This window comes from Periplaneta americana, chromosome 17 (genome assembly GCF_040183065.1).
Source record: "Periplaneta americana isolate PAMFEO1 chromosome 17, P.americana_PAMFEO1_priV1, whole genome shotgun sequence".
Classification (NCBI taxonomy): domain Eukaryota; kingdom Metazoa; phylum Arthropoda; class Insecta; order Blattodea; family Blattidae; genus Periplaneta; species Periplaneta americana.
In genome coordinates, this window is record NC_091133.1 from 82,780,462 (window position 1) to 82,805,208 (window position 24,747).

General features: G+C 35.8%; 1 protein-coding gene across 2 annotated transcripts in view; it reads right to left on the minus strand.

The window, feature by feature from the left end:
• The window catches only part of bwa (alkaline ceramidase), a 49,750-nt gene that overhangs the window by 19,932 nt on the left and 5,071 nt on the right, over nt 1–24,747 (minus strand). For both annotated transcript variants that reach the window (XM_069817375.1, XM_069817374.1), the window contains exons 2-4: nt 9,421–9,551; nt 5,493–5,749; nt 3,046–3,183 (exon numbers count right to left, since the gene is read on the minus strand). In XM_069817375.1, the coding sequence (XP_069673476.1) occupies nt 3,046–3,183; nt 5,493–5,749; nt 9,421–9,513 (488 nt within the window). In that variant the 5' untranslated portion in view covers nt 9,514–9,551. The remainder of the gene's footprint in view (nt 1–3,045; nt 3,184–5,492; nt 5,750–9,420; nt 9,552–24,747) is intronic.

Here is a 24,747-nt window from a genome sequence, read left to right on the forward strand (position 1 = left end):
AAATACTGCTGCAAAAGAAGAGACGCCGAACATAAAATACCACAGTAAACATGAGTTCCTAAGGACAGTTAGTAGGTTATACAATGTGTTAAAAATTTTAGGAAACAATAGACTATGTGGGCTCAAATGTCCTAAATTGACACCTCACCAGTATCTTTCTAGTCGTAATAATGTACATAAATTAATACATTATGAAATACGCAAATTTTTCAGAGAAACAGTATGCATTTGCATGATCCAATACCTGTCATGACAAAAAAATGCATGTCGTACCACAGTATAGGTATTCATACATTAAGGGAATTTTGTTTGCTGGAAAACTGAATAAACACCACAAAATATGTGATATTAAATAAAAAGATGCATATTATTGCATGTCTGACATCTTAAATTTAAATAAATTTAAATAAGGGAATAATATGGAAAGCACAGAATTTTACTTGAGAACTGAAACTAATTTCATATGCCACTTAACCTGTAATTAAAGGTACCGTCCGCATTTCACGAGAAGATCCGAGCAAGGAATGCAAGTTTTTCCTCCACTATTACAACCAATTCCCAACACAGAACTGACAGGCCAATGATTAAACCTTGTTTGTCCCAGCTGGCCAATGACACCATCCTCATCCACCTGCTCCTTCAGAGGAGCTGAGTTACTAGTTGACCCTCTCCTTTCACCCCGCAAGAACCATTCTCTCCTCGCAGGTATCCTCTCGTGAAATGTGGACAGTACTATAGGCCTTACTATTACAAGTTTAATGACTCTAAAATGATTCACTGGAAGATTAATATCATACAGCAGTTTAGTTAATTTTATAAGCACTGATTTATACAAGTTTTAATATCAATGTCATATTTCCGTGTGCAGGATGTTTGGGTATATCAGTAGGCCGTTGAGTATGCCTATTGTTAAGATTCTATTTCTATTGTGTGTTATAGATTGCGTGTGTTTATGTATCTAACTGATTTGGATTTTGTTTTAATATGTATGATATTAGTGATGAAAGCAGTGATAAATCATGGTATGTAAATTTTCAATCCAATATTTGGCTTAGTGACTGAGAGAAACCATGAAAAAAAAACTAGTCAGATTGATCGACTACGGAGTTCGAACCCAGGACCTCCTGAATGCGAGTCTCAAATGTTATCATCACGTGGAAGGGAATAGTAAATAAATTTTGCCTCGCATTCAGGAACAGGGTGACTCCTGCAGTGGCTCAGTGGTCAGACCTTCAGCCTGTCATGAAAGGGATCTGGGTTCGAGTCCTGGTCAGACCTGGAATTTTCACTTATGGCAGACAAGGTCGCAGTTAGGGTTTTTCTCGGGGTTCTTCTTTTCCCCATATTAGGAATCTACATCATTCAGTCAACATTTTTCCATTTCGCTATCATTCCATAGAATTTTCTGAATTCCATATCAGCTGGCGACACATGGAGAGGACTGGCCTAGGGACGAATAGATTGCCTGTTCGAAACTTGGGTATGCAGCGAATCTTAGTATAGTCAGCCAATGCAAGTTTGGAAATCGACTAGCTTGAGAGTTAGCGTAATAGATCTTCAAAGGTCGCAGTGTTAAGTCGTAGTACCTCCCCTCCCGAAATTCCATTCCATTCCAGGAACAGGGTGATTTTACTGGACCATAAAGTACTCTCAGTTTTATTTCTCTTCCAAAGAAGCCGTGTAGTACTTACCAGTATTTAAAAGTTCATCAATCTTGGGAAGAATTTCAACTACCAATGTCATGCATGGTGACCACTTGACCACCAAGGATGATTTAACGATTTTCTACTATAATTGATAATAATTACAATATTTAACCAATATAATAATAATTAAGAATTGCTCAGTGCTCTAAGTTTAATAATTAATAAGTCATACGATGTATCCAATGGAAGGGAAAGGAGCTGGCCACCCTACCCTATTATCTCTTGGGTTAGTTGCCTCATAAATGGTGCCTTCTTGGTATATCTTGTGATGTTCAGACCTGTCTTCGGACAGTTGACTAAACAACAACTATGTACAGTATGTACACTTCCGAAAGCAAGTCAAGGACAAACCCTTTATTTCAAAATTCTAGTGATATTTTTATCAGTTACGTCATTAAAATGAACGTTATTAACCGATATCAGTAAAGTCTGCCAAAGGTGATAACAGTGACCTTCTGGCTTTACTAATCTCATCAACTAGCTACAAAAATGTATGCTCGTGAAGTCGAACAACAGAGTAAGAATAAAAATTAAGAGGACCTTTATATGGGTGTATGATGAACAGTCAAGTACCAGCTCATTAAAAAAAAAAATCTTACCACAATAAAGAGAAATATTTTTATTCTATATGCCCATAAAATGCCGCAATATGCTGTATAAATTGTTAAAAAATAAAACATTTCATGAAATATTTTCTCACAATTATTACAACAGACTTCACCTCAAAGTTTCAAGATCTCGCAGAATTTTCAATAGGCATCACACCGACCATGGACACTACCTCAGAATATTTATGCTGCAGTCCTCCATTATCTGTACCATTCTGACATCTTTCATCTGAATTATCGTGTATGTGTGTGTGTGTGTGTGTGTGTGAGAGAGAGAGAGAGAGAGGGGGGGGGAGGGGGGGAGGGAGGGAGAAAGAGAGAGCGAGTGTGTGAGTGAGTGTGGTCGTGCACATGCCTTTCTTCTACTGACTGAGGAGGAAGAGGTACCTTTCTTCGCACAGTACTAATAGAACTTGTCAGTATGGTTCTGTCATTTAATCGCTCTTACTATTCATTATGTATTTTGCCATATTTTCTTCAGATATGAATGAAGCACTTAATATTATGGACATATTTTAAAAGGAGTTGATCTTATAATCACGCTCTGATTAAGGTGATGAAATATAACTGCTGATTTTTATTATTCACTTATGTGTAGGTATATTACATTCATGATAAGTTATCTGACAGAAAAGTAATATACACGTAAGTGAATAATATAAATTGCAATAATTATTTATAACTTATCGAAGCAACAATATGAATATTAAAATAACTGCAGATGTTCTTACCGTTTAAGTTCATGAATCAAAAGAAAGAAAGCAGGCACGCCCAGAGTCATAAGAGCAAATGCATTAGCAGCTGGATGTAGAACAGCCAGTCCAGTTGCAAGAATTGCCAGAACTACAGTAGCCATGCTGAATAATTTCCTGAAAGTTAAATCTGTGCATTAGAATTTTGAGAGAGACAGAGAGAGAGAGAGAGAGAGAGAGGGAGAAGAGGGGGAAGGGAGCGAGGGGTGGGGAGGGGTGGGGAGGGGAGGGGGAGCTTACAATAATTTCGAGTTACCTTTAACTCCACTTCACTAATCAATTGCAGACATTCTTTCAATTATGTCGAACACAAATATGCTATCATTTCATCAATATTTTTATTCATTCATCTTTCTATATTTCATTCGTGTATTATATAAATAAAAATAGCAATAAACATCCCTATATTAAAATAAAAAGAAGTTGTCACTGTGTCATCTAAATTTATAATTCTTAAAATGTTTGTCTTTCAAGATTTTTTTTTTTTTGATTACAAAATATTCATTCATTTACAGTTTTTTTGCCCAAGCGCAGATCTTTCACTGCAAACTTTCACTTCAATCTTTCCTTTTTCTGCCTTCTTCTTAGTTTCCACATACGATCCATATATCCTAATGTCGTCTATCATCTGATATTTCCTTTTGCCCCAAACTTTTCTTCCGTTTACCATTCCTTCTTTGTGCATCCTTTAGTAGCAGTTTCTTCTCACCCAATGACCCAGTCAATTCTTTTTTCTTTTCCTTATCAGTTTCAGCATTAATCTTTCTTCACCCACTCTTTTTAGCACAGCTTCATTTCTTATTTTATCTGTTCATTTCACATGCTCCATTCTTCTCCATATCCACCTTTCAAATGCTTCTAGTTGCTTTTCTTCACTTGGTCGTAATGTCTATGTTTCTGGCCCATATAATGCTACACTCCACACAAAGCACTTCGCTAATCTCTTACTCAGTAGATCTTTTTTCCAAAGGTCCGCAGAAAATGCTCCTTTTTCTATTAAAAGCTTCCTTTGTCATTGCTATCCTTTTGACTTCCTTGGCAGCAGCTCATGTTACTGCTTATAGTACACCCAAGTATTTGAAGCTGTCCACTTGGTCTAGTATCTCATTTAGAATTCTCAAGTTTACTTTCTTTATTTTTCTTTCTATGGCCATGGTCTTCTTTGCATTTATCTTCATACTATATTGCTCACAGCTATCATTTAGCTCCACTAGCATATCCCTTAGTATCATCTCCTCTTCTGCTAACAACGCCATATCATCAGCAAATATATCTTCTTCCTTCTACTATCACCTCTTCCAGGTTCTGAAAACAGTCCCTCACTAAAGCCTCCAAGTAAATTTTGAACAGGGTAGGTGAAATGAAATTAATTTGTTTACACTTCTGTAACTTCCTATTCAGTGAAAACATTTTGCAATTCCTTATGATTTAGACCTGATTTCATCAGAGCGTAATATATGTTTGGATAGAAGACAACTGCTATGTGAGTAATTTACTACATAATATATTAGCACAACAACATATCTGCTTATACCTATCATGTTACATAATCTACGCTCACAATAACTAGGTGCAACTAATTACGGTATGTTATCATTGGATATACAAGATATATATAGTCTTTACACACAACAAGCCGTCATAAAAAAATTAGCATTAAGAAAGTTTCATTTCAGCTGTGCAAATACTGTGTTCACTAAGGTTATATTGACTGAGAAATACATAGCACTATTGCATTATCTCTTGTACAGATATAAATAAACAATACGTAAATGCAACATGTTTTCAAAAGTAACTCATCAACTAGAATAAAATAAGTTGTACTGCACAATCCCACTTCAGATAAATAGTTTGGTAGGTTTCCAGTGCCTTCATGTAATGTCAACGGAGATATTTATGGAATTCTGCTAGGCTCACAAATAAATTTCGTTCTGAAGTGGAAGCATCTCTATGACAAAATTCGTTACCAGTGTCTAATGATGGAAAGACAACAAAAAATAATGAATAACTCGGTTAAATTTTGACGTGGAAGTGAAATGTCCATAAATTTTGACTGTAGTCCTTGTGGAAGTTAATAATGAAAAATCGACATGAAAGCTCAGAAGCATCACAGAAATGTTTTCCATTATTTTTTCCTTGTCATACGAAAATATTGCACAGAAAAAAGTAGAGTTCATGATTTTCATGAAAATTTACGTTTTCTGCATCAACATCGAAAAAGAGATTTTCAGCATGCCGTCTGCTTGTGTATGGAAATTTTCCCTGAAATGCTGGTGGGATTTCGTTCATATACAGTATCAAATCGTCAATTTATCTAGGGATGATGGCTTTGAAAAATAATTATTTCGGTATGAAAAATTAGTCTCTCTTTCTCGGGAAAAAACATACAATGGCAGAAAACTATGAAAGAATGAATGACTACTTGCCTGTCATTTTGAAAGCAGTATGGAAAAAATCTTCTTGGGAAAAACATGGAGAATGCAGCCATGAAGACCCAAAGAATGGCCAACTCGTCCAATAGCTGGCCAATGAGACTCAGTGTGGCATGGAAATATGCAGAGCTCATTCCTACAACCATTAGAAGAATCCAGATGACATGTATCGCTGGGTTCACAAAACGGCCATACTCTCTGAAGAGATGCATTAGCAGCGGAGGCAACAGGAAAAACAGCACATTGCTGAACTGTAAAATAAAGAAATCAATATTGTTTTGTTTTACTCGTATTAAGGAAATGGATTTCTCTTTTTTTATCATTGTAAATATATTACCGGTATCTTAAAAACAATAACACTTTATTCAATTTCTAACATTTTGGTCATCGACCAGTAAATTAAAATAGCCAGCTGCAATAATTTACAGTATATTTTCCACTATACTTTTTCATTTTTCATTTTATTTCTCTTCCCTCTCCGTTTCCTGTTCAGGAGCACTGTGCAGGCCTAAGTAGTACTCGCAACTGTCTAAAAGTAGTACCTACTTAGCAAGAACAGAAATTCGCAATAATGTTATCGATGGTGCATGCACACAAAACCAATGATAGGTTCTGAGCAGACAGTATCTTCAAGGACTGGGCCTTTGGTTTTATACATCCACTCTCGTAAGAATTATGAGCTAACATCAAATATTCAAAAGCAATATGACTTCCTGATCAAATAGACAACAAAGCCAATGCTTAAAACAACACAAAACAAGGAAACCAAATCCTTTCCCTGAGAAAGAAAGTTCAGTTTAAATGTACACTTTGCTAGAGTGATCGACTAAAAACGTACTTTTTTATTACCTATTATTGTAATTATTATTATTATTATTATTATTATTATTATTATTATTATTATTATTATTATTATGAAAGACCTAAGATACAGAATTTAGCCTATACAATTATCATTTAAATATGTAAGTGTGAAATACAGGGAGATTATTGTATTGTGGGACTCCATTCCGTAGCTCGCGCGGCATTCGCCGGTAGCTTATCAGTGTCTGCCTTGTATTTCATATGCGCTCCGTTCCACAGCGTAATAATCTCCCACTATATTTCAGGTTTGAACAATCCACAGTATTCTTATTAAATGCCCGACTTAAGTAAGTCTAAGTACTGGTAATTAATATGCTTTAAACAAAATATTTCCCATGCTTCTTTAATATAAATTCACTTTCTGAATTATTATTTACAGAAGGTTTAAACTCCATTAATTGTGTTACACTGCTCCCTTTGTAGTAAGATTTTTAGAGTGAAAATATATCTTATCTTACGACTGCACTGAGATCCTGTGTGCATAAAGCAAACAGACATTCATATCTTAGAGGAAGCTGTATTTTCTCTTTTCTTCTAGAATTAGGTAACAGATAAGAAATGTAAGTTTATTCTATTATGTCATCCACAGTGCTGCTGGAATAAAGTGATTACTATCAAAACAACTGTAATTCTAGCTGAAACTGAATGATTTAATTCCTGTTAAATCTTCAGAAGCCAAACAAAGTTTTTATACTAGACTTCATTCAATTCAAGACATTGCTGTTTGCTCAGTACACAATATTTAAAGTGCATACATTTAGTAATTTATGGAATTCATTGTGTCAAGCTGTCCAATGAGAAATTTAACATATCTCATAGCTGATCAGAGGTGGGAGGGGGCAGGCTACGGAAATTGTTGCAACACTTCGGTGTTCTTTTAACCATTCTTTTATATATAGTTCTGGATTCAAGTGCAGTAGAGATGAACCATTTATAATTATGAACATCAGAGAAGATATATTAGGAAAAGCAAGAAATAATCTAAGATCAGTACAGATCTCCATGTACAAAACTTAGGGGCCCATACAACATAATTATGGCTCCGTATGGAGCAAAATTTTCTCTTTCCCATACACTTCATTTAAAAATTATAGGTTTCCATATGCTGTATGACTCCTATAACAGAATGGTTGTTACCTATTGTAAATAAAAATTACATTTTATTTTTTCGTTAATTGAAATTAAAATTTTTTTATCATTAAAACTGTATGTTTTCATTTTTTCGCATCTAGATCATAATAACAGAAAGTGCATGTAAATTATGTATTGTATAATATGTAGGATAAGTTAAAACTGGATCTATGCATGGAAACTGGAAATATATCTACTGTAAGTGGGGTAAACCTCACCGTAAAACAAAACAAAAAATAAATAAATCAATCAAATAAACTATGATATCAGTCCTATACGTGACTTGAAGTCTACTTGAGAAATGGAGAAAAATAATAAGCTTTCGATGTATGTTCAGTCCGTCCGATATCATGATTTAAATATTTTTTTATGGTTAAGTTTACCTAAGTTTAGGTATGAAAAACATTTCATTTCAGAGGAAAAAGGGAGGGAGTACACCACACAACATACCCTATAAGGTCCTCCTTAAAAATTCTGGTCTCTCTTCCCTCAAGCATAAAATGAAATGATGCCCCTGTAGCTAATGCTTCACCCTAACCTCTTCTGAATTTAAGATTATCCGACTGCAGCATATATTTTAGCCCTTTGCATGTTGAAGAACACCTCGATATACAGGGTGTTTCAAAAATAGAGGGCATAATTTCAGTTATGTATTCCCCATATGTAGACAGTAAGAAAAGTTCATTACAACAGGTGTCCGGAAATGCTTGATTTCCGAGTTATGGCCTTCAAAACAGTAATATTCACCGGAACGTTTTTCTTCTCGCAGGTAGTTGTCTTTACAACAGATGTTCAAAATGTCCACCTCCTGATTGAATACAGGCCTCACAACGATGTCTCATGGCCCTGTGAACACGATCCCAAATTCCAGGAGTATTGCGTATTTCCTCACAACCTGCCACAACTCGATTCCGAAGGGAGTCCATGTCGGGCACCGGAGACGAATACATCAATGATTTTAAATGGCCCCACAAGTAGAAATCGATAGGGTTGAAATCGGGTGAGCGTGGAGGCCAAGCAATTGGGCCACTTCTCGCTATCCATCGATCAGGCTACCTCTCCTGGTACAAACGACGAGCCAGCACAGCACTGCCGTCCGCCTTACCGTACATGAAGTGCACTTCTGCCAGCTCCTGATTTGAATAAATGTCGCACAGTACAGTGCCAAACACAACACTCAATGAACCCTTCGCCTCGGAATTAACTGTTAGTGTCTCCTCTGTTAATATCTTCTGTCATGGCACATACCTCCGAGAAGAATATCGCTGTTTTGAAGGCCATAACTCGAAAGCCAAGGGTTTCCGGGCACATGTTGTAATAAACTTTTTGTATTGTCTACATATGGGGAATACATACAGTACCTGAAATTATGCCCTCTACTTTTGAAACATCCTGTATACAATCTTAGGTCTAATGTACTACTCGTAAAGTACTCGAAACAGAAATAATATCGATGCCCCAAACGTAATGTTAAGTAAAACCAAGAATAGTTGCAGATAGGCTATTATTTCAAGTATTAAATTTTTAATCTGTTACCTAAGAGCGAGAAAGTCTTTCATCATATATTTAAAGCTGTTATTAAAAATTGGCTGAAATTAAGACATTCTATACTGATAACTATAAGGAGTTCATGGAATGTAGTAAAGAGGATTTGGTATTTTAAATATATTTTAATAAATAATAATAATAATAATAATAATAATAATAATAATAATAATAATAATAATAATAAAACGGGGGAATAAAGCCCACTTTTAGCTGCAGCTTCAGTATCTTCATTGCCTGTGACAACAATGTGCTCAGAAACTCACAGAATGTGGATTTAATGATTACTATCTTATCAGTTGACACTAGGTGTTCACACTCTCTTCTATCAGTTATTTATCCTCAATACACGTCAGTCATTACAGTTATGAATGGCACTTACAGTGTTGACAAATTCAGCAATTAAAGGTGATATTAAGTAATTGCCTTCACACCAATCCACGGGCGAACTTCCTGGCTCCAAATGCTTCCACATTATATCTTTGTGCACTGTAAAATAACGAAGTAACCTGCCTGAAAGAAAAAGACAATTAAGTGTGCAGTTTCATGATAGAAAATTCATATCATTTCCTCACCTATACCAGCTTAAAGATAATACCGGTAACATGACCTTATTTGTATAGTTAATCGTGTGTGTATGTGTACATTTAATTAGTGGATGTATTAGGGCCGTTCGGTAAGTAAAGACTGATGAACTATTAAACAGAAACAAATAAAATAAATAATTTATTACACCTAAACCTCTCTTATAAGCACTTCTTTTCCTATACATGGCAATGACCATGACAACTGAGACATCTGTCGTAGTGTAGTGTGGATTTTTGAATGCATTTAACAAAGAAACTTGCCGTCAATAAACTTAATAAACGCTGCTTTCAGGTCTTTACAATTCACAAAACACTTTAAGCTCTTATCAAATGTCCGAGATGGAAGAAGAGATAATCACTGGGAGCAAGGTCAGGGCTGTATGGTTGAAAAAAGTCCCATCAGAAGTTAACAGACCATGTCTTTTTGTTTGTTGTCCGTGAATGACAGCACAACCTTCCCAGCTGGCGGGATTCTCTTTCCCATTGTTCACTTTCCACCAACATTTCACAGTAAACAGTAATAATTACATGAACTCCCAAAGTGATGTATAGCTTCTCGACAATTCAGGTTAACAGATTACATGAGCGAACACAAATTATGAGAACTCGTATTGAACTCATACAGACTCGTATTGAAAATTGGACTGTCAGCAAAATAAAATTGACCCTGATTATACATTAATCTAATCCTTTATGTCTCTGGGGTTTACTCAGCCACTAGCAGAAATGAATATCAGGGACATCTCCATGGGGAGAAGGTAAAAAGCACGTAGGAGTGACATCGCTACTGTTACCTACCAAATAATGTTGAATGTCTAGAAAAAGTGGAAGCTTTAACCTCGCTACCCTGTGCACCTTCATGGCCTGTAATAGAAACAGTTTACCTTTTTTTTAATAACTAACTTATGTACTTTTGCTTAAAACAATCTGCAGTTTACTTCTTCGTACCCTATCTAATTTGTCAAGAATTTCATCAGCTACCGCTACATGAATATCACAATTAAATAATTGGTCACAAGTCAAATCCATTCAATCACGTTTCAAATGTTGTAATTACTTTTAAACTGACTGAAACGTATTATAAGTTTCACACAAAAATAAATCAATTTCATTTGTTTAAAGATATGTGCGTTTTTATATTAACTTTTTACGGGTTAGGTACCAAAGCTTCGGGACAAGTAACAGGGCCCCATAGTTCTTCCATAATAAAAATGTATGAAGTACCGTATATTGACAATCATTCCTTTATTTCTTCCATCAGGCGTCAGTGAAGTTAAACCTCTCCAACTGGGTCTGTGTGGTTAATACGAGTATAATATTTGACTAATACTCAGGAGACTTGGCTTCGAATTCTGACGCCAGTATGATCTACATGTACAGACCTAAAGTGATTATGTGCATTTCCTTGAGAGCCAAATGATACTTATAAAATCCATAGCATTCATTCATTCACTCCTTAATTAACTGTAAACATTTTTTTTTTATTTCAACACTATTTTCGAACAGTTTTCTGCAAAGAATTTTCATATTTCCAGAATTGTAAGTATTGCAAAGGAGAGCAACAGAATTTTATAGGGCACACATATGGAACTCCAAATAGAGAATTATAGTATCTTAATACTAAAATTCCATTGTTAAAATATTAGTAAACACATGATTAATAATATTTGTATATGAAATGTCAATAAACTCAGTCACTTGAATTTCAAATCCAAACTTAACACCGAAATTCAAAGAGGGGGAGAAGGAAGGGAAAGCAACATCAAATTCTGTTGCATACGGCATTCAATCTGTATTGTAGCTCTATATAAAGTGCTCTCATTTTATAAGGAAACTTCGCATCATTCCGCCGCCGGCCGACTTCCTGCTCTCCCCACCGCAGCCTCGGAATTCAATTCTACAGTTCTACAAAACATCCCGGCAGTTAGTTGCTTCTGAGAATTGTACCGGAACGTGTGTGTGTGTGTGTGTGTGTGTATGTGTCTAATGCCTACCCACTTCACTTGCGTCATTCGGGTTCCGCATATTGCGGATGACAGGACTGTGACCCATTTTCAAGTTGCACACCACTTTGGCGGGCCATGCTATGCATGATATGTATGTGTGACTAGTTATGTCGTGTACTAGGGTGAGTGGTGTATGTGCAGTATAGGGAATGGATAAGGATGATGATGATGATGATGAGAAAGGGAGAAAGGAAAACCCGATGCCGGCACGTAGACTACTCCTGTCGAATAGCACCAAGGGGGCCGCCTAGCTTAACGTTCCCATCTAACGGACGAATCACTATCAAATGACATAGGCCTATGCCTTCTCTTCATATGCACTGCGGAGAGATTTGGGATTTAACTCAGACATATTGGTGCACAATCTAGTGATTAAAAGTTGTACACTGCCATCTTTCCTAGTCCCAAGGTATTAATTAATCGATTGGAAAATGAAGTATACGGTTGAACAGCGAATTTATTTGGTGGAATGTTACGTGAAAAAAGATAACTATAGAAGATGCGTTTGGAGATTTGCTCGTAAATATCCTGACTCTAGATTCCTACAAAAGCTTGCGTTTCGAAGTTGATGATGCCTGCAGGTAGTAATAGAACACGCTCCCAGCTGGTGCAAGCACAACACGCAGGAAAGTATATGCCGAATTTCACTGTACCTTAGTTTCCGTGTAAAATGAGAGCACTGTATTAACTTTTGGCCAATAGAAATAAAAACTACGTCAAAATTAGGCCTATGTCAATTTATGAAGTTTAGCAGTATTTAGGCTTACACTAATGCTTATTTTATCATTTCGTGACTTACACTAATAGAATTTTTTGTATTTATTGTCCCGAGTAGAGCAATAGCTCTTTAAGGGTTACTTGTGTAATAAATCGATAAAATAAATAAATGAAAGAAAAAGAAAGTAACCATAAATAAATAAATAAATAAATATATATATATATAAATAAATAAATAAATTAGATAAATAAAAAATAAATAATAAAAACATACAAGTTTTCAAATGCAAAACTTATTTGATGGAGAAATATAAATAATAAACATACCGGTAACCGACAGATCTGTTAGATAGTGAACACATTTTATCTTTCTACGCTTGCACATGCAGGACGTATGCGACTGTTTACATCGCAGCTGCACATGCGAGCATGAAAAGATAAAAAGTATGCACCATGTAAGTTAAAGTCTCAAAATTTAATGAAGTAATTATTCTAATAAAATATATTTTTAAAGACAATAGCAAAATTACTGTAAGCAATAATGTTTAACATGCCAGAGAATGTATCAGTTTTGGAAAGCTAGAAAATTACAGCAACACTGGAAAAATTAAAAGTGACATGAAACATCGTATGAAACATTCCTGCTCTTGGTTGGGTGTTATTGTGATACAACATGTATATTTTTTAAGCAATTGGTTCTAATTTATAAACAATACTAACATGACAGAGTGAAATAAATGAAATAAATTTAATGCAATTTACAACGGAATTACTGTGTTTCATCTGAATTATTTGGTTTCTTGCTCAGAATGGGTCTATGATACGATGAATAATAATTATAGTTCATGCAAGAAAGTAAGTCTCTCCCTTTAACCATATCAGTGTAAGAGTCCATCCACTGCTAAGTCGACCTGGTTGGCGAGCTGTTATAGCGCTGGCCTTCTATGCCCAAGATTGCAGGTTCGATCCCGGGCCAGGTCGATGGCAGTTAAGTGTGCTTAAATGCGATAGGCTCATGTCAGTAGATATACTGGCATGTAAAAGAACTCCTGCGGGACAAAATTCCGGCACATCCGGCGACGCTGATATAACTTCTGCAGTTGCGAGCGTCGTTAAATAAAACATAACATTTAACATCCACTGCTAAGCAAACGACATCAGTATAAAACGTAACTCATTGCTGTTAAGTGACGTCAAATGTTAAAACTTCCGTAACATTTTAATCATTTGACCCTCGAGCATAAAAGTTACACGATAAAAAAGTTGAATAGTAGCGCTCAAAGTTATCAGGACCCCAAATACACATTGTTACATTCAGTTTATTCCGTAAACATTTGGGTACCTACCACTGTTGCCAATTTATTTCGCTACACTCTTGCAGAAACAGACAACTTGCTCAAATTAAAAGTGACACGCGCAGCGACATATACAGCAATAAATGGACAAAATGAACCATTATTTTTTCGCCAAGTTTAAAGACTTCCACGTTTCAGGGCTTTGCAAACTAGTCCATCATATGTTGACGCTGCAATGAATAGACCAGACTTTGCTAAGGCAGCATTTAGAAGGATTCTTTGAAAGAGGGAGGAGGTGATTCACTAAAAATGTATTCTTGGAGAAACAAGATCTGATGTCATTCAGCGTCAGCTGGAGAGACGTGTTCTGCGGGAGAGGGAGGGAAAAGGAGACATTAGCATTAGAACTGCTGACATACGAGCATTACAGTAAATTTCTTAGAACTATTTCGCTATTCTTAATCATGTTTCATATTGTATTACTTTCTACGACAGTGATATATGAAACTATGAAAGATAATGGGATATGTTATTCTACTCTACATAATTTATATTTTTTAATAATATACGTTTGTTTATGTTTAGAGGTGAAGTGGGATCCATAAATACTGTTCTTTGTCTTGAAATTGATAAGCACTGCCGACTCGATTTAAAATCTTCTGAAACTACCACGTGTTCCATTCTCTCTTTCTTTCAATTCGCTTTTCAATCCTGTGGCACTTTTTCATGCGAAGAATAATATATGATGCAATACCAACAATGGAGTATTAATTAAGTATGGATACAATGTAGAATTTTATAAAAGAGGGGGGGGGAAGTTTAAAAAATAGATTATTTCTTCATAAAGTAGTTTTTTTTATACAATATATTGTATGTTATATAGAATAGCACAACACCCGAGACTAAGAGGGGAAAATGGGTACAAAAAGAAAAACGGGTGATATTATTTTGTGGTAGTCAGTTCTGTGTAACTTTGGACAAATTCACTAACATTAAAATTAATATAGGAACAGTTACCCGTAGAAATTCTTGTTGGGTTATTTAATGTGAATCTAAATAAAATAGTAACTGCGTTCTTGGGTCTGACATTTATAGATAATGCTAATGAAACCAATTTGCAACTCATAGGTACTCTAATGAAGAACAAAGGACTGAAGTTAGAAAATATGATTGACATAGAACTCATAAAACATCAGTCACGTGTGGAATTGTGTACATGCCATCTTACAAGAGTAGGTCTAATGTAGATAGCGACATTCGCTACACGTAGCTATCACTTCCTGCATCTGCCTTTATCTACGCATTGGAACAGAGCCGTCCATGGAATTGTGGCCCTCCCCCCTCGCCAATACTTTAATGAATGTTGAAATTCTATACAGTAATAATTTAAATACAGCACTAGGATAACAAGCTAAGGAAATTGTATTATAATGTCTGGCAACCTTGTTTGTTACTGAAATTAAAATATTACTTGCGCAAGGGAAATAAAAACCCTCAGTTTATAAATACAGTATGTTTAATAATAATCAGTCTTACAATCAGTAAAATATGATGTAATTTAGTAAATATTAATATCCAGACACAACAAAGTCATTTTAGTATAACAGTGAAATAAAGTCAACCCTATGTTAGGCCAAATCGGCCTAGAAGGTGGTGAGAGGTTAAGGCTCCCACCTTTACAGACAATCAGCATTTAATTTAATGGCAATGTGGATGTTAGTCTACGTGCCCACCACCTTCACCTCGAAGGAAATGCCCGTGGTACTCATTTCTGTTAGAGGCTGTCTAGAAACTAAACTTTTCAAGAGATACAAAAAACATCTCAGGTCCTAGAGTTGTGCTCAAATGATTTTTTTTTCTTAACACTTTAGCTAAAATGAATGTTGATGGTAATATGAGGGGTTATGAGTCTACATGTTTAGAATACGAAATCATATACAACTCAATTTCGTAAATAAATGGACATATGGGGTTTCTAAATATTGTGATTCATATACGTTGTCTTAAAGCTATTTCAGAAGTTATTAAATGTCATTTAAGTTATATGTTATTTTCAATTATGCGTTTTTTCTCCAGACCTCATAAATCATGTAAATGAAGTTTTATCATATATAGCTCCAGAAAACTGAGTGGTTCTGCACGGTATAGAAGCCCAAAAATTCCACGCTCTTTTGCTGTACAAAAAGAAACTTACTGAAGGCGAAAAACAGATCGTACTAAGCTCCTTAACACTTTCATTAATCTCCTTCAGTGGTTTAGTTGGGCCGGAATGCCGTTTCGGAAAATAAAAATATATGCATGTCGGAAACTTGAGGATGCCAACTTCAGTCTATTTGGCGATTGCTAAATAAAATTGATAAGGAGAGTTCCTGTAAATATTTTTTTCCAAACTAAGTCACTGTATGTTATAGAGTGGTGAGTCCCAGGGTCAAGCGTTATTAGCACATTTAATAGTCGTATCAGCGTTACACTTCGAGAAAGAATGAAAGACGCACTCATTTCACAGGAAGACCAGAAGAATATCAAATGGCGTATTAATAGTTTCACCCTAGATCATATATATTCTATGATCTAGGCTTTCACTGAAAAGCTCTTCAAGGAGCTTCTGCTGCAACAGCTGCCTGAGAATGCCAAGATAGATACTGCGCGGGAGGGGAAGTCAAGTGAATTTTATGTTCACATCATAAACAAACAAATGTTGTAAGACCATGCTATCAATCTACAGAAGACATAAACATGACAGCGAAAAGATAAGGGCCCCTTCAGACGAGACTACTTAGCACATTAATGGCGCTGCTTAAACACGAAGTTTTTTGTAAAGAATTTTTCAGTCTTCCAGTGAACATGGACATAGAAGAGGATATACTTTTGGAAACTTTGCTAATACGAAGAAAGAATAGACGTAAAAATAGAAAAAGAGTCTGGATCCATCGATTGGTTTTGAAAAGACAGAATCGAGGGCTCTTCCATACTTTGTTTGATGATTTACATCAGGACAATAATTTTGTTTCGTATGTTTAAGAAACCATTTCAAGAGTTTCCAGCAGAAATTACCAATGAAAAAAAAAAAAAAAAAAAGATATCGTGGCACAATAGGTTGTATACTGTGGCGGTGTAAGGAATTGGTGGCCCAATAGTCGTTCATTGGCAGCGCCACAAACACGCGCCACTAAAACTGTGGCCTGACTGTGGCCCCGTCTGAAACATTTAATTCTATGTATCGTGCCGGGAAGCGCCACTTTTAGTGGCCATCATCAGCGGCGAAGCCAACCACTCAGAGTGTCTGTAGCGTCACTATTCTGTAGCTGTTTCTGAAGGCCTTCATTTAAATTCATTATTCACAAGCGGCACCGCTTCTAAAAGTGGCTTCGTCTGAAAGGGCTCTAAGCATGCTGAAGAATGTTGTAGAGCTATGTTGCGCCAAAACATCTGACGACGCGGAAAATATGCGAACTAGTAACTACCAATGCGTAAGTTCTTTTATCAATTTTTTGCAATTCTTTCTTAACTAACATCGCATATATTGATGTGTAGCCATTTGCGCTTCTGTCTACGAGTATCTTCTGATGATTATGATGAAGAATCCTGTTCTGAAGTTGAGGTACCATTATTCGGATTCTGTTAGTCCCATATGATAGGTAACATACGAGTACGTTATGGATGCAAACAGGTGAATAAATAAATAAATAAATAAATAAATAAATAAATAAATAAATAAATAAATAAATAAAATATGGTTTATTTTAAGACCTCGCAACTGCAGAGGTTATATCAGCGTCGTCGGTGTGCCGGAATTTTGTCTCGCAGGAGTTGTTTTACATGCCAGTAAATCCACTGACATGAGCTTGTTGCATTTAAGCACATGTAAATGCCATTGACATGGGCCGGGATAGAACCCGCAACATCGAGCACAGAAGGCCAGCGCTAGCGGGTGAAGATAAAGGTGATAATGATGGCGAAATGAACCCATAGTCCGGCGCCGAAAGTTACAAAGCATTTGCTCTTAATGGGTTGAGGAAAAAATCAGGAAAAAATCTCAACCAGGTAACTTGTCCCAACCACGATTCAATCCCGGGCCCGCTAGTTTCGCAGTCGGACACACTGCTCTAAAGCAGTGGACTAATAAAAGGTAAAGGTATCCCCGTAACATGCCATGAAGGCACTTGGGGGGCATGGAGGTAGAGCCCCATGCTTTCCATGACCTCGGCACTAGAATGAGGTGGTGTGGTCGGCACCACGCTCTGACCGCCTTTTACCCCCGGGAAAGACCCGGTACTCAATTTTATAGGAAGCTGAGTGAACCTCGGGGCCGTTCTGAAAATTTGGTAACGGGACTAATATTGCGTTAAATTTAAATTCTTGTTGAAGTCTAATGTAAATACGATACTGGATTTGTTGTCCTTTTATTTTTTTAATGTCCATAAAGCCACAAACTAGATAACTGTAATGATTACAATAATCTAATTTTTATAACTCCAATTCATGATAAACTAAGTATGCAATTATTCGCATTTTATCAGACTGTGCACACATGAAGTGGTACAGCTGTATCTGACTATACAACTGTACAAAAAAATAAGTATTTAAGTAACAACATTCACTTATCAACATTAATCGATATGAACAAGAATTCGTCTGACTGTCGATGAGCATTTGTAATAGGTGATAAACAAGTAAAAGTTCAACATTTAATTCACAAAAATGTTATAGAAAATCTGATTATGAAAGAAGAAAGAAAAAAATTGTGAACACGTCATTATATTACTAAAAACCTTAAAATGTTCAACATGAATTTATTGTAAACAAAGTTAATCAAATTCAAGTGTGTAGGCCTATATAAACTGTCATGTAAAATTTGGTGCTTTTCTGGAGACTTTTCTTTTCCCTCGATTTTCGAGTTTGCAACTGCCAGTGATTCTAAACAGGTGGGTCGCGGCCCTCTAGGGGGCCAACGAGCAGTTAATGCGGGCAGGACCAAAATAATAATTTATTCATTTATGTATGTCTATAACAGGGCAAAGCCCCAATTACAATACTCCAGATCTACATTCGTTAGCAATATCCTAATAACCTAATCCTAATCCATTTAAATGGTTGTGTGTTTTTTAAATAAATTTCGCATTACTATGTTTTACATTCTACACCTTAGGCAAGGGAGCCGCACTAAAGCAATGTGAAGAAAAAAGAGGCCTCATCATCAAAAAGGTTAAACATTGGTGTATACAATCATTTAACTCTTACATTTTAATAAGGTGCAATGTTACTATGTTCGGGATTGTCAAAAAAAAGTAACTCAAATTATTCAAGTGTTAAAAACGCCTGACTGTGGTTACTGGAGCACACTTATACCTAAAACACTTACATCGATCAAAATACCTCTCATTTCTCATGAAAAAACAGAAACTGAATAGACTACAGTGGCTATAGTGGACTTTATGTTGTCAGCAAACATTAAGAAGATTGATTGACACCTAAAACGGGTATTCCACAAACTGAAAGTACTGTAGCTGACTTCTAAGTACACTGCGTTATTATGCACATGTTCTAACCAATGTTTACAACTCTGATTATCTCTGAAATTGGTGGTTTCTGGCGAATGTCACATGATACACAGTGGACATGACATTAAGAAGAATTGTTTTTTCGGTTCAGAAAAAACGGACGAGTATGCACAGAGACCGTTACTTTCGGAGGAAGTAACAGTATGGGCAGCTGTACTTTGCCATGGCATCATTGGTCCACATTTCATTGTGGATGTAAATGAAAACAGAACTAACGTCACCGCACAAGTGTACACAAATCAATTTATCGAACGTTTTCACGGGGATTTGGAAAACATTTTGTGAGCTAAATAATCTTGATATGGACATGCGTTTCAATCGGATGGACTATAGTGGTCATGGGTAAGGACGCCTACTTTAACGTATGTTTCCCGGTCGGTTGATTTCTAACTCAGCCTTTTCATATCCTGCACCAACCCTTGATTTGTCTTTTTGTGGTGCGTTTTTGTGGAAGGATATTGAAAGAACAGTGCTTCACACACATTCCAGAAAGTCTAGACGATTTTCATGAAAACACTGGCATAGTTCTGTACATTGTAAGCAAATTACAAAAATGCGGGCTTCAATTAATATAAACAAAACGCCAATTTTGCAGTGGCAGAGCCAGTATTTTTAATTTGGAGCTGATCGAAACCTCTTGAAGATAGACAATATTCCTCCTTTGTATCCCGTCACCACTGAAATTTTTATGGAAGTAATTTATTACTACTCAAGCGACACGTTTATAATATTAAATATTAGTACACTATTGATTAACAGGATTCATTTTTCATTTATGCACCATCTATGCGCCAAATAAACTGATTGAAACTAAAATTTTAACGAGTGTCAGTGGCGCAACAAAGGGGGGGGGTGGAGGAGAGGTAAGGGCGGTAAGGTTTACCACTTAAAAATTCAGGGGGAGAGGTAATTAAATATTATAATTTTTACTCTCCTAAAATATCACATTTTTCACTTGATATACTTGTACAAAAAGTAAATATAATTTGTTAATGACGATAATATTGTTATCATTTCTTGTTGCTTTCCTTTAGTTCACTAAATTTATAGCTTCAAGCTAGTTGATAGTACAGGATAGTTAATACCCCATTATAATTTTGATAAGACTTGTCACGAAAATTGCACACTACAAAATTCTCATCCTCCCTCATAACAAATCAGCCTGTTGCACCACTAGGAGAGTTGACAAATCAAAATACGGACAATATTGGTTTGTACATAGTGGTAACTATCTGTGAAGTAATTAATAATTAGATAGCGACGTAATAATTACTAATAAAAAGCTGCGAGTTGAATAAGAGTATGACAACAATTTATTAAAACGAGTAAACTGCGTTGCTACTGTTCGGAAAAGAGTTTCATATTTCAGTATTTATATGACGTTGGGGTGGGGGGAACCAGAAGGGTAGGACACTATTCTACCGAAGCCTTGCTTTCGGCGGCGGCGTCCCCTCAAACTCTGTTCTACACTACATTGTCATATTCATCACTTGGAAAACAATAATTCACACCATGGCAGCAATTCCGATAAAAGAAGAATCTCTTTTCTGCCCTCCGAAGAATATTTCTTGGTTGGAAGACAATTACAATTCTGCTGGAAAAAACTTCCTACAGTTACATACTAAAGTTATGAATTCTAATCGTAACTGAACAAATATTTAATAGCAATGAAAATTATTATCTAACGGTCTTAATAACCATAAATGCAAAACATACCAATAATGTGGTGGTATAAGTTATTGTAAAACAAGAAAAACTCACGGAAAATAACAAGTTAACTGATAACTTAAATGATAAATACTGTGGCTTTTGGGCACGAAGAATTTAAATATAAACAAATCATTGCTCTTTTTATACAGAACCTTTCACTTTTCTTACTCAGACTTTTTATTTCAACCTTCGGTACTTCTACCTGCCTGATACAATCCTTGAAGTCACACTCCTTAATCCGAAGAGTTCTGATCATGCGTAACCAAAACTTCATGGCTGTTTTCCAGACCAATTATATAATATATTATGTAAACTGTCACAATATTAACACATACTTCCTCGTATATTTTACAGCTATTAAATTACTTTGTTATTTTGCGAAGTATATTATTCCTCATAAATAGTGTCCCAATATAATATACACGCATTTTGAATGTCATGCAGTGTCTTAAAGCTACATTTACAATTGAGGTGAACTAGATTGTTGACTAAATAGCCGAATGTGACATCGGAAGTTACGATCCAAAGTTACACAGTGCATAGCAATCAAGTCCGTACTAGCAAACTGCTTTTAAGTATGAACGAATTGAATGAAAACTGCCGTAACGCCTTACTTAAAAACATTTACTTCCTCTTTTCCAGATCCGACCTCGAGAAGGGATGTCTTCTCATGAAGGATGCATTGGTCGAAATTGACTCCAGACTGTTAAACGAAATGTGATTTGTCTTGTAAAGTGTTACATCTGTTCTTGTGGTTGTCATGTGTTAACGTTGAAGTTATTTGTAATTAATGTTGAAATTTTGTATATTGTATTTTAGTTAATGTACTATGTTGTATCTTAGTAATTATGTGTTACTTTTGGCATTGTGATCGCTTGGACGCAATAAATGAATATGAATATGTAAAAAACATAGCAAGTCAAGAGATATGAACATTACCAAGAGACAGAAAAATTACTTATCATAGCAGCCCGTGACATATAAGCATTTCTGAATGAAATTTTTAAATAAAGCATCTAGAGAATGGGACATAAAAAAGAAATAAAAACTAGAATACTAGAACGGCACTGAATCACGTTTTTGTGGCATGTTTCGTAATTTTCATTATGGAGGGTCTAATTTTGCGGTAACCAATCAAGTTCGCGATATTTCGCTTAATTATGGCACATCAAAATAAAGTAACTTACTTAAAGAATAAACTGAGCAAAACGAATTGAAGGTGTATTCCAGACAAAATAGGTTCACCTGAGAATACACTGTTATAAATCAGTTACTCGTACAATACTAATCTGAAAACTGAATTTCTTGTAACAATGTTTGTTCTGAAGTATTAAGCCATGAAATGAAACACAATCCTCACTCAAAAATGATTTCACAATAAGCATTTATTTTACTATCTTTATATGCGACTTGTTTTTGTTATCAGTCCACAGTGAGCAGTGAGTTCATATGGGAGAACAATCATTCAACGTTTGCATTATTTTGTATTACTCGACCGAGGCGAGTGGAGCCGCGGGCGTAATGTAAACTATCGCGATGCGGTATTACGAACGCAGGAGCAGTAGCGCCACGGCTCCGGGCTGCAGGACTCCACTGGCCTTGGTCGAGTTATACCAGGAATATACCAGTATATAATGAACTAAATCACTTTTTTTTTTATCCCGGAGCTTTTCATCAACATTTTTTAACAGATTCACCAAGACTTCATCTAAATGTTAGAATTTAAGAATTTCCTTCAGTTCAATATCTTCTTTGGAATTGAGATCATTTTTCACAATCCCGGTCGGGGCAAGTTACCTGGTTGAGGTTTTTTCCGGGGTTTTCCCTCAACCCAATACGAGCAAATGCTGGGTAACTTTCGGTGCTGGACCCCGGACTCATTTCACCGGCATTATCACCTTCATTTCATTCAGACGCTAAATAACCTAGATGTTGATACAGGGTCGTAAAATAACCAAATAAAATTAAAAAAAAAAATAAAATCATTTTTCACAATTATAATATTATCAAACAAGTGAGATTCAACAGTGTCTGATGTGGTAGCAGTTTGCTCCATAGTATCACTTCCAATGTTGCTAATGTAACGAATTCCAATGTCACCAACAGTGATGGAGATCCCAATTTTGTTTTTCTCAGTCACTAATTTTTAAATACGGAACAAAAACATGTCTCAAAGTTTTCTTTCGGGACAACGGGACACATTAGCGAAAAAGAGACGTTCCCGTATTTTACGGTGCGTATGAGAACCCTAATAATAAGCTGTCATTTTAACTGATTGGAATAATTATACCGACCTCTGCTGATCCTTCAAAAACCAATTCTTGGTTACAGGTTACTTTTAAATCTGCAATCACTGCAGTTCAGGCCTCCGGCCAAATTAAATTACACTGAAGCACTGCGTTACCGGTATTAAGTATCTTCCCACTATCACGCAATACTATCTCGGTAGCGTCAGAACCACCTCCTCGTTGACAGTGATTCATAAAGAAGGAAAGGGGGAAGCTCTCCGAAAGGTATAATGTTGATAAAACCAGTCCGTACTAACTAGAACGGTAACTAAAAAAAATAACCAACACACATTTTCCTTGAAACTTGTAAAGTGGTAAAAAAAAATGTACAGTGATGTGTCCAAAGAAACTTGTTTTAAACAAAAGTTCCATTAAATCATTTTATGTCATTGTTATCGCAAGAGTAATAAAACTTAACCGATAAGAAAACATACGTACATTCCTCCTATTGGCTCGCAAAATGCATTTTATGTGAAACCAATGTTGGACTCTTCTTATAATTGAATAAACGATAAAATGGACATTGCGTGAGTTCCACCATTTCATAATCAATATTTAGACTTCACGTTGCCATATAAGAACAAAAACTGTTGCTAAGTAACGGAATACCATTCAGTTATTTTCCTTTCGAAACTTCTACAGTAGTTACATTCAAAGACAGAATGCGGAGTGAAGAAATTACAATTAAATTAGGAGAAGAAGAGACGTGATGGAAATTAAAAGCCATCAAAAGAGGTTGTTTAGTCAATTATCCAAAGACAGGTCTGAACATCTTATCTGTGGGTCTGAACGTCACAAGTGATACCAAGAAGGCACCACTTATGAGACAACTAAGCCAGGAGATAATGGGGTGGGGTGGCCAGTTCTTTTCCCCTTCCATTGCATACATCGCCGAATAGCTCATCAGATGTATACAATATATCATCCTCTGACACAATATATCATCGAGTGTGGCGGAATCATTATATTTTAAGAATGACCGTGGACAGGTATCCACATCAAGAGCTCTGGACTACAGACCATGAAAACGAAGTAACATTGGACGCCCTGAAGGCCTAAAATAAGAAGAGATCTGATAAAGTTTGGCCTCGGAGATGATGATGATGATGATGATGATGATGATGAGGACGACGACGACGACGACTTCTTAATTTTTTTTCACGCATTCGAATAACAACAGATTTTTCCCCATGATCAAATACACATTCATTTTTTTATTTTAAATGCACTTAAAGAAGTAGGCAATGTGTATAAACAAAAATAGGAGTAAAATTGTTTTCTCATGTGGAACATAAACTGAAGCAATGATTTGGCGTATACTGATTAAAGGGTTTGGGCTACCGCTGACCCTATTATTACACAAAATATATCTAACAATTACTTTAATTTTAATTACTATGGTAAAACTAATAATACAAAATTATTACATTATGTTATATTATAAACTTTTTCTTTTGTAATTTCCTTGGGCTACCACCGGTAGCCCCGGTAGCCCGCAAAATACATGAATATGCAGTATATTGTGTCAATTAAGCTTAACTACGC